This window comes from Micropterus dolomieu, linkage group LG08 (assembly GCF_021292245.1).
Source record: "Micropterus dolomieu isolate WLL.071019.BEF.003 ecotype Adirondacks linkage group LG08, ASM2129224v1, whole genome shotgun sequence".
NCBI classification, from domain to species: Eukaryota; Metazoa; Chordata; class Actinopteri; order Centrarchiformes; family Centrarchidae; genus Micropterus; species Micropterus dolomieu.
The window spans coordinates 8,297,448-8,312,564 of NC_060157.1; the positions used below are offsets into that span (position 1 = coordinate 8,297,448).

The 15,117-nt window shown below is 39.4% G+C and overlaps 1 protein-coding gene across 1 annotated transcript; it reads right to left on the minus strand.

Moving 5' to 3' along the window:
• Window positions 1-8,311: 8,311 nt before the first annotated feature.
• Window positions 8,312-11,519, minus strand: LOC123975477 (thyrotropin-releasing hormone receptor-like). Its single transcript, XM_046057001.1, has 2 exons — window positions 10,743-11,519; window positions 8,312-8,707 (listed from the first exon to the last, which is right to left on the minus strand). Exons 1-2 carry the CDS (start codon window positions 11,517-11,519, stop codon window positions 8,312-8,314), a joined length of 1,173 nt encoding a protein of 390 aa, XP_045912957.1.
• Between the last annotated feature and the right edge of the window lie 3,598 nt (window positions 11,520-15,117).

Consider the following 15,117-nt stretch of genomic DNA (forward strand, 5'->3'; position numbering starts at 1 on the left):
TAAGAGATTACTATGATTGCTGTGTGGGATGTGCACATTTCGGTTTACTGGTCTATGCGTGATGATGACAGGAATAGAAGTCTGTGGAACAGCGCTGGGAGCAGACGGCTTTTCATGCCAGCAGGTGGAGACAGTTGTTTGTGGCAGTGAGGCAGAGATCTGTTCAGTGAGCGGTGGTGTGTCCAGGTGTGCTGCATGAATGATTAGTCATTCACGTAAGTCATGTGTGGACCGCACCGCATGCTGTATGTGAGCAGCTAACATTTCTGAGCCCCGTTTGTTTGGGTGAAGTCCGTCTGTCTTAAAAAGAGACATTCTTTGCCAGAAAATATTAAAATTATCCACATAAAACACACGGTGAGCCCTGCAGGCGGACTGGAGCCAGTCGTGGAGGCCAAGGAGTCTACTGAAGCGGCCAGCACCGCGACCGACTGTGGGAATGGGACCAGAGATAAAAACGGACTTTACTGCTTTAAAAAATTAAAAAGACGGTTAAAATCTGATTTTGTCAGCTCAGACTGCCGAAGAGCTGTGTCATTTGTTCCGACATGGACTATCACGCTTATGTCTGTGTGGTAAATATAAGGTTACAGCCAGCAACCACTTAGCTTAGCTTAGTACAAAGACTGCACCTAGGGGAAGCAGGTGGCCCAGCTTTGTATGTATATATGTGGATTTTTACCACACAATACAGTCGCAGGAAAAAGTATGTTAACCCTTTGGAATTACCTGGATTTCTGCATAAATTGATCATAAAATGTGATCTGATCTTCATCTAAGTCACAATAGACAAACACAGTCTGCTTAAACTAATGCCACACAAACAATTATATGTATGTGAACCTCTAGGGTATGACTCCTCCAAAATCTAATTGGAGTCAGAAGTCAGCCAGCCTGGAGTCCAATCAATAAGACGAGATTGGAGATGTTAGTTAGAGCTTCCCTGCCCTATAAAGACACACCAATTTTAAATTTGCTATTCTCATGAAGCATTGCCTGATGTAAACCATGCCTCGAACAAAAGAGCTCTCAGAACACCTAAGATTAAGAATTGTTGACTTGCATGAAGCTGGAAAGAGTTACAGAAGTATTTCTAAAAGCCTTGATGTCCAACAGTCATCAGTCAGTGAATTGTCTCTAAAGTCAAAATTGTCTTTCAAGTTAAAGTGGAGAAAAGTCAGCAGAGTTGCTACTCTCCCTAGGTGTGGCCATTCTGCAAAGATGACTGCACAGCACAGAATGCTCAACGAGGTTAAGAAGGATCCTAGAGTGCCGGCTGAATACTTACAGAAATCTCTGGAACATGCTGACATCTCTGTTGACGACTCTACAATACATAAAAGACTAAACACGAATGGAGTTCATGGGAGGACACTACGGAGGAAGCCACTGCCACCCAAAAAACACAACCCTATGTGTGGAGGAAAAAAGGCACAGCACACCAACAACAAAACCTCATCCCAACTGTGAACTATGGTGGAGGGGGAATCATGGTTTTTAGCTGCTTCACTGCCTCAGGGCCTGGAAGGGTTGTTATCATCGACGGAAAAATGAATTACAAAGTTTATCAACACATTTTGCAGGAGAATGTAAGGCCATCTGGAGTGGTCCAGTCCTGACTTCAACCTGACTGAGATGCTGTGGCATGCAATTCACACCAGACAACAGTTTTGTAAAGAGGAATGGTCCAAAATTCTTCCAGATCGTCAGGTCTGATCTGCAGCACCCTGCACTGTGAATGTTTACACGGTGTGTTTGATAAAAACATGAAAACATATCATTGTTTGTGTGGTATTAGTTTAAGCAGACTTTGTTTGTCTATTGTTGTGACTGAGATGAAGATCAGATCACATTTTATGACCAATTTATGTAGAAATCCAGGTCATTCTGAAGTGTTCACATATGTTTTCCTGCAACTGAATGTATTAATGTGTATTTTAGTACATGCTGTGGATTTATCTACCTATTTACATTTACCTATTTTATTTTGCACTTTTTGTTCATGTGGCTCGGTTGGTCACTTCATCTTCTGTGATTTCTTTCTTGTATGTTGATGTTTTTGTAAAGCACTGTTACTAGTGTCTGTGAAAAGTGCTATACAAATAAAGTTTACTGACTTACTTACTCTGTCCAAAGGTCACAAATTCTGCCTACCAGGGGCTACAAAGCTCACTAAATAACACATTATATCTGCTTGCTCTTTCCGTACAATAAGAGAGGAGTAAAAATGGCAGCACACTGTTTAACGTGTGCCAGACTACTTCTCTGTACTGAGCAGTTGCCAGGCACTCTAGGACGTTACTGCTCAGATCCACAAAATAGTTTTACACATAACTATCCTAACACTGCAACGTGTCATTTTAATACCTCGATTACACAAACGATATACAATATGCATGATTTAGAGATATTGGCATGTGGATTTTGCTGCCGCCAAGCTAGCTGTTCCCCCCTGTTTCCAGTCTTTTTGCTAAGCCAAGTTATCCAGCTGCTGGCTGAAGCCAAATATTAAATGGATGGATATGAGAGTGGTATCCATCTAGAAAGAAAGCATGTAGGTGTATTTCCCCAAAATTTTGAACTATTCCGAGAGTAGTTGAGTAAATGTGCTTTAATGTATTTGTACGTGTTTATTTTAAACATAAAGACTCATTCAACCCATTAGACATGCACATATCCAGCTGCACACAACTCTACCATCACTGCAATCTACAGCGCAGTATAAAAGGCCGTCTCATAGCAACCTCTCCTTAATCTCCACATTGAAGGAGGTGTCTGATGCTAATAACACCCTGATTCTAAATGACTCTATATGAGAGTTTGAGTAGAGCAGGAAAACTCAATATTGTTTCAGTGTGTATTTTCACACATTCGTATGTGGTATTACGATGAGCAGACTCCCTTTAGGATTTAAGCTTGGGTGGTTGTTTGATGAAAAGTAGCTCATAAGTCATAAATATAGCACATTGAGGATTTTATGATGTGTAGCATCAATAAATTCAGAGTAATAAATGGAGGATTTGCTATTCCAACTCTTGTCGTGAATAAACTCACATAGACACAGTGGTTGTGCCACACTGTATGTGCAACATCACAGATAATTTTGATTAATTATTTGATTGATTTTGATTTTGATTAACTCCTATTATTATTGTTTGTCTTTCTTCGATTTGGCATAATCTTGCTCTAAATTTTGGAACTGCAGCTCCCATAATTTGTATAATGTACTGTATGTTGCCATGGAATCAGTGAGTTAGCTTGAGTCTTGTTATTTTTAGCCTGTATTTCTTTACATTTTAGCAAACTGACACCATTTCATTGTGGGAACGTTTGAGGGCACCATACTGTGCATAAATTACACATTCAGAATTTAGACACTCAATAACACAATAAACTGGCAGACAATAAAATGGTGCACTACATAGTAAATAGGGAGTTATTCCAGACACAGCAAGACAGTAGTAGATTGACTTACATGGTTGCATGACAGCTCTGAAAACAGCAGTTTTTAAATTTAAAAGGTTTTCTGTCTGTCATTTCCTGTCAGTACAATGCATTACTTGTCTTTATACCAACCGCCTAAACATTACACTATGAAGACGAGTGTTTACTTTGTACAGTATATTAACATGGAACTGGGGATTATCTCTACAGTGTTGTATCCTCTTTCAGTTGGTGTAATGAGGGACCTTCACCATTAGGTGGCTACTCTGCATATCATTTAGAGACATTTGTAAATATAGTAATATATAAAATTCCACATTTAGTGCTTTGAATATGTTCAACAAACATACCAGCCTCAAAGCTAACTAGTGAAATGGAAATGTTCCCCTAAAAAAGCAGATAAAATACTGATTAAAACGGTTGTCAGAGTACACTCACACATCCCAACACATGAATCGGAGTCACAGTGGAAAACATTCAGTCCAATATGACAACACCATATATTTTTGTTCTAACTGAATGTGACAACTCACCTTTATTTGGGGGAGCAGGGCCTCAGTGCACTTCAAGACATCATGGTCTGATGAAGGCAGAGTTACAACACAGAAATAGGCCTGCAGAAGTAAGCCAAAGCCACCATGGTGGATTCTCTTTATTACCCTATGTGGATGTGTCAAAAATGACAAAATTTATACTTCTTCTTCTTTTTCTTCTTCTTCTTCTTCTTCTTCTTCTTCTTCTTCTTCTTCTTTCAGCCAAACACTTAATGGACTAGAAGTAAAAAACACGTCTCTTCATGTAACAGGCCTCCTGAAGCAATGCAACCCCCCCTGGCTGGCCTTTGATTTGTGTTGATACTACGAAGACAAGAGCTCTTAGATGAATTGGATAAATTATTCATTCTCACAGAACAGCAGCTCTTTTTTGCTCTCTATTATCATAAGGGATTTAAATATCTGCTCCCTACCTTACTGTACTAGCTCATATTTATTCCTGATCTTTAGATTAAGCTCAGTGCAGTGCAGCGGCTTTTTGAGATTCATCTGTGATTCAACAGTATTAATCAAGCAAAGATATCTAAATGATCTATGAGGCATTTGCCTCAGATTATTGTGTTAGAAGAGATGAGTTGTAATTTCTCAGAGATCCAAAGATCAAAATCATCAGGAATATCAGAACATTAAATCAATGTTGAACATTTTTCTGACTGATAAGGATGTAACTGCAAATCTTTATTTTCAAACTCAACTTTTCAAAGAGATATATTCAACATGATGATTTGTTGTTCAGTGGTGGAGTGAGACTAAAAGTAAAAACAGTAATACCACTGTGAAGGACCAGGGTAAGCATAAAGCACTGAGAGAGCAGGTAAAGGTGGAAAGACAGAGGTTTTATTCACCCAAAGCATTTGCAAAATTTAAGACTGGTAACAAAACCAAGCAAAGTGACAAAAAAGGACAACTGTAAGAACTGTTCTAGAGCTTGAGGATAGATAACCTTACTACTTGGGTGGTGTGATGCAGCAGCTCAGTCTTTTGTCAGGTTGCCAGGAGCATTGTCGGACAGGACACTGACATGGAAGTTGTTGTCATAAAAACTTCAGTCATAATCTATTATTTCCCATCATTTAAGTTTTTAATGATAATGAGACATCTCGCTTCGAATGTTTTAAGAAACATGTTTTAGTGTGCTGTTTAGCTATAAAATGCCGCCATGTTGAAAGCAGACAATCCACAACAAAGTACCGCCCACCTTGCAGTTTCATCACCCACCAGTTCATTGGTCCAATGTCCACATGCGTCCCCGCCGGATTCTATATGTCTCCAGCTTTAATTTATCAAAATGACAGAGAGTCTTCAGATTTTTCTGTCTCTGTTAAAAAATAATCCTATGGTTGTCTTTAGAAAAAAATACTTTAGAGGAATTAAAAGCATAATTTCTTGATGGAAGTCTTGTACAAAATACAGAACTGACATAGAAATCAGCAAAGAATCAGCAAGCACAAACAGTCCTTCGGTTACAGCAAAAGGCATTTTTCTATCATGATATAAAACAAAACAAGACCCCTTGGAAATGATATGTTATTGATTCATGTTACATCTAAGACCTGAAAATATATATTGCAGCTGTGGGTGGAAGAGAACCCATAGCTGCTTTTGTGCTGTCAGTTTCATGTGAGAGTGTATTTCTGACTTCACTGATTCTTTCCTCCAGACCACTGTAATATCTCTTTCATCATAAAAACGCCTTATATGGAATTTATCAGCACTGTCCAGAGGGACTTAATTGCTTTATACAGTTTTCTTGATGTGACAGAGAGTATGACTCCCACTGACACAGGGTAGAGTCTTGACAGTAACTGAACCTGATGTATTGGTGAAGCTGCATATAGCTCCTACAACTACATGTTCTTAGTGTAATATGTTTTGCTAATTATTGGTAGATTATTGTTAATTATTGTTTTATAGTTAAGAGTTGCACAAGAAACTGGAAAAATAGCAAACAAACATGTGATGCACTGTCAGTCATGGCAACATATACGCTAATGAATGCATATCAAAACAAAGGAGAATCATAAGTGTGTCCTTAATGATCCAGCTGTTGTTTCCTATCATGGCCAGTACTGATGATGTATGCAAACATGTGTTAGAGCTTTCAGTTTATGTAAATCTACATTAGATCTCTTTCTAAAGGAAATACTGGATGAATACTGCCAGGATTTATTTTAATTCAACACACAAAACTCATACATTTTTTTAGGGTTATTTGTTAATCCCACAGTCCACAACTACAAAGCCTGTTATACAAAATGTTTTAAACACAAGATCAGCATCTGGCTCAAACACATACAACATACTGAATAGATAAATATACTGAACACAATATAAAAACATACTTACAGGGTCTAGACAGATGAAGATGTTGAGATGCAGAGACATGCAGTAACACAGCCAACAGCGCAAGACGACAGCAGTAAGACAAGGGAGAAAGCAAACTTGTTGGCAGCAATTAAGGTCACAATATTTTTTCCCATAATGCGCTTGCTGTCAGATTTGTTGTATGTCCCCAGCAGCTAAAAAAAAGACTACTTTATTTTCATTCTCTGACTTCTGAAGTGGAACTGATTCGTTCCAGCTTCCATGGGAAAATTCAGTAACAATTTCAAGAAGTAAAAAAGGTAGTTGGTATATGAAGAAAAATATTCTTGCTACTGAGAATTAAGACCCTTAATATTAAAGATCCTGCACACCCACACAGGTGTTATTAGTTGGAGCTTTGCTAGGAATTACACAATGTCATCAAAAGGCACTTTCACACTGCCTTATTTTCCGGGATTATTACGCCAATATGCCGGCTCGCTGCAACGAATGAAAGGTACAGAGCTGGAAAGGGGGTCAGATTCGATCCGCCTCTAAACTGGAAATGTTGGTAGTAACACAGCTGGAAAGATGTCTGTGTAAAGAAACACACCACGCATGAAAGCACACATGGTTGCAGGATTATGTCGCAATCTCTTTGTTCAGTATGAATGACCAAATGCGGCATATTGGCGGACATTCTTTCTGCGTTTATTGCGCGATCTCTAAAGTCTGTTAACTAATAATAATGATAATGGTGTATATGGTCCCACACTAACAGGTGTAACAAAACTAACAGGACAGTGACAGAGGGTCAAACTTACTATGTACATGGCCACACAGATCTGAGAGGAGGTCAAATCAGGCAACATAAGTGAAAGCACCTCTGTAGGAGGACCATGGCTGTGCACAGGGTTTAAACTATGTAGTTTAGGTAGCTGATTTTTTCCAAATTCATTGTCTATGGAAGCTGGTTAGCTATACTGTTGTCTGAAATATCATCATGATGCTCAGTGAGGCTGTACATACGCACAGTGGTGCTTTGAGCTAAATGCTAATATCCACATGCTATAACATGCTTACAATGACAATGCTAACATATTGTTTAGCAGGTATAAAGTTTAACAATTTCACCATCTTAGTTTAGCATGCTTACATTTGCTTATTAGCACTAAATACCAAGTACAGATGAGGCTGACAGGAATGTCATTACCAGCAGGCAGACATTGCTGTTGCTGTCCGCTAGCGTGGCTATAAAAACATTAAATTATTAAATTAAATTATACTTTATATTTTTATTATTTATTCATCTTGTCTTGTTGAAATGGGATACCTGTATAAATAAGTGTTTTAAAAAATGGAAACATACTGGACTGTGTGTTAATCAGTGCTATTGAAGAGTGTATTACATCTGAGTGAACTGTACACTCCAGCCTGAGCACATGAATAACACAAGTGCACTTGTTATCTAGAGACACATTATTATGATAATATGATTAGGTCAGTGCTGCACACAACTAGCCTACCAGTTCTAGACACAACAAGTTAGCAAAAAAAGTCTGGACATTGTCTCATGGCAAATTTCAAAATATGCACCCATTGGACCAGTTTCACATGTCACATGAAATGTCCATCTTTCCCAGTCATTACTTTTTTTATGTACACTAAAATGGTGAGTACAATATTTCCAAAAACATGAACCGCTAATTTGTGTGTAATGGTCATGCACCTTATGATGCAATTAAGTCCCACTAAGCAGTGTGAAGTACACTCTAACACAGTTACAATACTGATGCAAAAGTACCACTTTTACACCACAAATACAACAACAGCAAACAAAATAAAATCTACAGACCTCAGCATCAACAAATACTTTTTGTAACAGGTATAAATAACAGTAATAATACACAAATAAACATAAAAATGAAAGATTTCCATAAATAATTTATCATACACACACACACACACACACACACCTAATGAACTCAACAAACTCATCAAAGCCTTTATTAAGAAATGCTTGAAGTGCTTGCATCATCTGTTTCATTGAACCTCTTGGTGGTTTGGGCACTCATTTCCTCCTGCTCTGTGACCAGCTCATTGCTCTCATGGGACGAATCCTTCATCACACTGTAATACATCGGCACGTTGTACTCTGCCACCTTCTCCTTCTTCCGCAAGTTGCACTTGCATAGCTTTTTGAATGCGACACGAAACTTCTGAGACATGAGGTTGTAAATTATGGGGTTGATGGCACTGTTGGTGTAGATGCACATCCGGCAGAAGAGCAGGAACCAGGTGTTGTGGTATGGTGGGTCGATGAAGGAGTTGACCACCACCAGTGTTCGGTAAGGCATCCACAACAAAGCAAAGAGGATGACCACCACAGCCAGCATCTTTGTTATCTGTTGATGCAGAGACAGAGGAGCAAGGAAATGAGGAACAAGAGTGACGTAATATGACGTCATATGAGTAATATAATGACAAACACCTAATAACAAGAGTCTACAGAAATGCTAGTGGCTCAGTGGCTTACTGTGTTACCAAAACGTAATTTGTGACATGAATGTACGACTGTGCAGCAGGTCAGGGGCAGTTCCAGTGAAAGCAGAATAATCTAATGTGTTTTAATACCTGGTAATAAGTAAAATAATATTATTACTTTTTTAAAGGAGTAATAAGTAAGAGTAACTTATTACAATTTTTTGAGTAACGCGAGATAAACGTCATCACGTTTTGTGCGCGGTGGCTTCTGGGACAAACCATATATGGAAGTTGTATATACCCTTCTCGTATTGTGCCCAATATGTGTGTTTTCTGTGGAGGTAGCGACCAGCTGCAGAAGAAATAAAAGTGTAATTTAATTAATGTACAGAGACAGTTAGTAGCCTGGCTAGTTTATAATAAGTTTGTCACACTGCTACGCAGTTCTGTGTATTGTACTGTGTCTGAGAGCTAATAGTCTGCAGATAGCAACAGGTTAGCACCATTGCTAACAGCAAGCTAAGCGTACGAACACTGGAGCCCTGACAGCGCCGTACGTTATGCTTCGAGGGAGACCGTCTTGTGCCTGTTTTCATCTTCATCTTTCTGAGAGGATTGCAAAACGTGAGAACAGTGGGAGTCATCTCCACGATGCTGTGAAACTGGGCTCAACATTACTTAGAAGGGTAAACATTGCAACAGGCGCACCATTGAGCAGCACAACAAACACTGTGGGGGCACGATGAGTCGGCGGACTGTCTGAAAAATTTCAGAGTCATCCAGAAGTTTGCCCAGAGGAATTTCCGCCTTTCTGTGGTGAGTGAAAGCATCTTTTATCATCCTGACTCTGCTGCTGGTCCCTGCATGGGACAGATTGATGTGCTTGATCGGTTGAGACTAGGCTACGGATTACGTTGTTGTCATAATGTTGTTGTCATCAAGCCACTTTCATATTGCCTTATTATTCGGGATTATTAGGCCAGTATGCTGGCTCGCTGTGCTGTATGAAAGGTATGGAGCTGGGAATCGGATTATATATTGTAAAATAAGAAACCAAAGTAATTCAGTCTGTGATTCCTTTACTCATATTTTTAGGTAGTATTCAACTAGTCTATATAGTGCTTAATAGAATTTATGGCTTTTGGTTTAGCGTGCCACCCCAGGATTTTCAGTGGCCCCATCTGGCCACCCCTAGGAAAATCTTCTGGGTGCGAATGTCACATTGTCGGTTTGGTGAAATTATAGAATTTGTTGCGCACAGCCCCTAAATTCTGATGTCAAGAAGAGGCGGGGGTCTCCGAAGCTGTTAGACCATCCGACCAGCACTGATGTTTAGCAGGAATATTGTTTACTATGTTCACCATCATTTGTTTAGCAAGTTAGCATGCTAACATTTGCAAATTAGCTCTAAACGCGAAGTATGGCTGAAGCTGATGGGAATGTCACTCGTTTTGCAGGTATTTTGTCATGAACCAAAGTAGTCTAGTGGACCTGATTATGGCGAAAGATGAAAAGTCAGAGGATCTCCAAACTGATTACGATTTATCCTAAGGTGAACATGAATGTCTTAACCAAATTTCATGGCAGTTCATCCAGTAGTTGTTGGGACATTTCAATCAAAATCACAAATGTCATCTTCACAGTGGCGCTAGAGGAAAAGTCAGGAGATCACCAAAGTCAGTATGATTCATCCTTTGAGAACCATCTGAACAAGATCTCATGGCAAACATATGAATAGTTATTGAAATATTTTGGTTTGGACCAAAGTGGTGCATCACCATGACCAACATTTCCATCTCTTGAGCCACACCCATAGCCTAATAAAAGATTTAAATGTCTGGCTAAAAAAGAGATTTTAATCAGAAATTATTCATAACATTATTCACACAACTTATAGTTGGATTATCCTCCTTTATATGTCCTTTAAACTATTTCTCAGTTTAGACTTTAAAGTACCTGTTTCCTTGCAGAGAATGCACCCTTGTTAGTCTTGTTAGTGCTGTTAGAGTGACCCTGGTGAACTGACCCTCCTCCGGCTCCATCACTCAGATGCGATGGCAAAGGGCTCATGAACAAAATCCTCGCAATGAGCCCATACAGCACAGTGGCCACAGTAAGGGGGATCACATAAAACAAAGTGAAATCCAGGAAATAGATTGGCATGTAGAGGCTCCTGGAGACACGGTAGCCACAGGTGACCACCACTCCGTTGGTATAGACGGTTACATCAGTGTCCACTAAAAAGAACCACATAATGCAATAGAGTGAGGTAAAGACCCAGACTCCAGCTATGATCCTCTTGGCCCGGGAAACGGTGCATATGAATTGTGCCTTTATGGAGTGACAAATAGCAATGTATCGTTCGATGGTGAAGGCTGTGATGGAGCAGGACGACACGTTGATGCCCAGGTACTGAAGGTAGGTTATACACAAGCACCCTGTGTATCCGTATATCCAGTAGGCAACAACATCAGAGATGTTAGGCAGCCCTGCAGCCAAGAGCACAATGAGGTCTGCAACAGCCAGACTGACAAGGTAACAGTTAGTCGGGGTGACCATGTGTTTAGTGCGCAGCACAACCAGCACCACCATGATATTCCCAGCAATCCCAACAACACAGATGAGAATTGTCAAAAATATTGTTATGACCTGCTCTTCAAGAGGGTTCAGAGGCATTTCTGTCAGATTTACAACCCGAGTGACATCCTGAAAGATGGTTGTGTTGTTCTCCATTGTGTTCCTGTCCTGTGGTAACAATTCATTTGATCTCCAGGGGCACACAGCAAGAATCCTAAAAACAGAAAAAGAGAGAGAAAAAAATAGATAGGGACTGTATGAAAATTATTGGGGCAGGGAAGTAGGTTTGAGTTTTATATTTCATATTTTGAGAACAGCAGGATGCTTCCCAGCATTAGTTTAAAAAAAAAATCCCAGACTCTCCACTTTTTCTTGATTACTTAAACACATTTCTTGAAGTTATGCATTAATTTCTCAAAAGTCTAAACACAAATCCATAACTCACTCAATTCCCCAAACTTCCTATTTTCCGGTCAAAATGAAGCTCTCCACTCAAAACTATTCAATATTGCTAAAAAATCTAACTTTGCCCTCAGACATGACCAGAAACACATACGAAGCGAAGCGAAGCCAATGTCTAAGTCCCTTGAAACCTGCATTCTATCGAACTATGTTTCATGGGCAGGATTATCTATGATTGACAAGTCGTTACCATGGTGACCTGACAATGAGGCTTGAGTGACTCCTACCCACGCCACTGTGTGAATTTAACCAGCGCCGTTAAAAAAAACTTATTAGGATTTGGCTGTTCACTTTCTCTGGCGAGTACATTTAATTTTAAGACTTTTGTTCGCTAGACAAAATTGTCAGCCCTTCTTAAAATGACAGTTAAAGTGAATTACAGATACTGTTAGCTACACCCTCTCGTCCAAATATGGTCATGTCCGGTGCCGCTGGTTGCAAAAACTCAACATGGCGAGTCCCTAACGGCCAAACTTGAGGCTTCATAACAGCACTCAACAAACCAACGGGTGACGTCACGATGACTACAGCCACTTCTTATATACAGTCTATGATTCAAACCAATACTACAAAAACTGGTTATAAGTAATGTTACTTGTGGTTATCCCCCTCAAAAACCTTTTCACATGATGAACACAACAAAAGACACAACAAATGAATACATTTGCACATTTTTTATTCCTTAATGCACTGTAAAGTAGGCTACAATGCACTAAACAACAACAAAAAATTATTTTGCCCCAGCATCCTGTCTTTGGTCTGGGACAGGCTGGAGAATCTTGTCCTCTCCCTACTCCTCCTCCACCTCTTTCTCTTCCTCTTCCATCACCTCTTCCTCCTCTCCCTACTGCTCTTCCTCCTCCTCCTCTCTGGTTTCCTCGACCTCTTCCTTCACGTCTATCTGGATCCGTTGTTCCAACTCTGAATGAACTGACTCTGGCCCCTTTATCTATCTATTGAAGGTTCTGATCGGTGTGTGATCAGTTATGACTTCTTTGTGTTTCCACCTGGGTGATTGTGTGCTAACTGAGCTCAAGCTGTGCTGTGCAATGTTAGTCTAAAAGAGTTTTAGCTCATTGTTCAGCGGTCCGGCCACAACTTTACTATTTTGGCTCAGTCTGACTGCTCTCATACCGTCGCATACAGCAGACAGTTGTTTTCAGCACAAAGTGCTCTAAAAACCCACTGTAGACTACCAGCGAATAGTGGAGCATTTGGTAGCTAAAGAGCAGTGTTGGAGAGTAATACATATTTTATTAAGTAATATAATCACACAATAAGTGTAACTGTAATCCATTACAGTTACAGTTACTGTAATCCATTACAGTTACCAGGAAAAAATGTGTAATTAAATTACAGTTACTTATGAAAACGTTCATGTTTACATTGGGGGTTACATCTGAACATTTTCTGTAAAAATATTGGCTATATGTTGAATAATCATTTTGTTGCTTTGTGTGTTTTTCATGTCTTCCTTTGCTATTTCCAACCACAGCAGTTTAGTAAAGATTAATGCTATTCTGATGCTTTTGATTGGTTTTCATGTTTGAATTTGCAGCGCTACCCGTCTGCCAGTTACATTGCCTCTCAAGCTGTCTTCTGAAAATGGTTAACAACATCCATTAGAAAATTAGAAAAGTGATCAAAAAGCAATAAAATGTAAGAATTAACATTGCTTTAATAAAGTAACTGAAATAGTTACACTAGTAATACATTTTAAATAGGGTAACTTGTAATCGGTAATCGATTACATTTCCAAAGTAACCTTCCCATCACTGCTAAAGAGCGAGATATTTCTCTCAGGAGTTGGTAGAGACCAGAGTGAATATTGTATAAAAGGCTAAACTTGAATCTTAATTTTGTCCAACATTAAATTACACATTTAAACCTTTGTTATGATGCAGACAGAAAAGTGGGAATGACCACATCAATGTGTGTTCTGTATTTCTCAAAACTGACGTATTGGTCCTATTAGCTAGTTGCTTGTGAAAGTAAAAGGATTAGCCTTAAAACAGTGATAGGATTGTTGTCCTCTGCGAATGTTAAAGTGCACCTTAATGACACACTGCGCACACTAAAGCCATCATTTGCAACTATTTGATCCTTTTTTTATCATCTCACAAGGAAAGGTTGAAATGTAAATATGGTGTGAGTTCAAATAAAAGACACTCCCCTGCTTTCCCAGAAATGTCAGACAACCCTTCCTACGACAAATATGTTTTGTACACACCCCTAGCCAAAGAAGCAGAAATAAATTGCTAAATCGTTCACTGTTTATTCAGGTTAAGAAAATATAAGTGAGGGAGAGTAAATAAATTTCTAACAAATATTTTAAGAGATGAAATTGTGCTGCTTACCATCATTTGCAGAGGGCAGCGTTCACTCTGGCACGGTAGCAGCACTCAGGTGCAATCAAGCAAGAAACACAGATGACAGCTTAGTCCTTCTACAGAGCTGCTCTAGTGGTCCACATATGTCTCTCTCTCTCTCTCTCCCTCACTGTGTTCCCAGTGCACCCCTCCCTCTCTTCCACATCATCCACTATTATATCCACACTGCAACACTCTGCCTTGTACAGCCACCAACTTAAAAATCAATTTCACCTCCCCATCCAAGCTCAGAATATCGTGTCAACCACTGCGGCCAAGGCTGTAGCCATAAACCCTGTAATTATTCAAAGAACAGAGGAGGTAGCCTGCAATTCAACAGATCATCCACTGCAGTGATTGGTCATTGAACTGAAGTGGCACTAATTATGAAGTAGACCTTTTTTTGCCACCAGCAGACATCATTTTAGTTTGTGTGAAAGGGCAAATTAACTGTTTTGGATTCTCTGGTTTTGCACAGATTCAGAGGTGCAGGATTTGAAATTGTCTTGTCTCTTAAGGGACAAACAGGAACACACTTCATTAGATTAACATTCTTGCTGCTGCTTTGGCATGCTGATACTGTTAAAACCTACTCCTAGCTGATAGCTGAAAAGTAAATAGCATTAAAATCTATTTCTTAAAGCAATGAAACAGATTCTAACACACCAATTAGAGCTTGGAAAGCTATTTAAATCTCCTGTTGTGGGCAAGACTGTGATTATGACATATTTCAGTTGTAGAACATTCAGTCAAGCAGGCTTTCTATTCAACAGATAACAGCTTCACAGTAGGAAAAATAATCCTGCAGAACAGGTTTTGTCCAAGTAATTGAGTGATGCTAAGAAGTCTGTCCGTTACTGTGTCTGAACAAATGCAATGATTAGTCTGCTCATCTTCAGCGATGCACACGCTTCATACCCGCA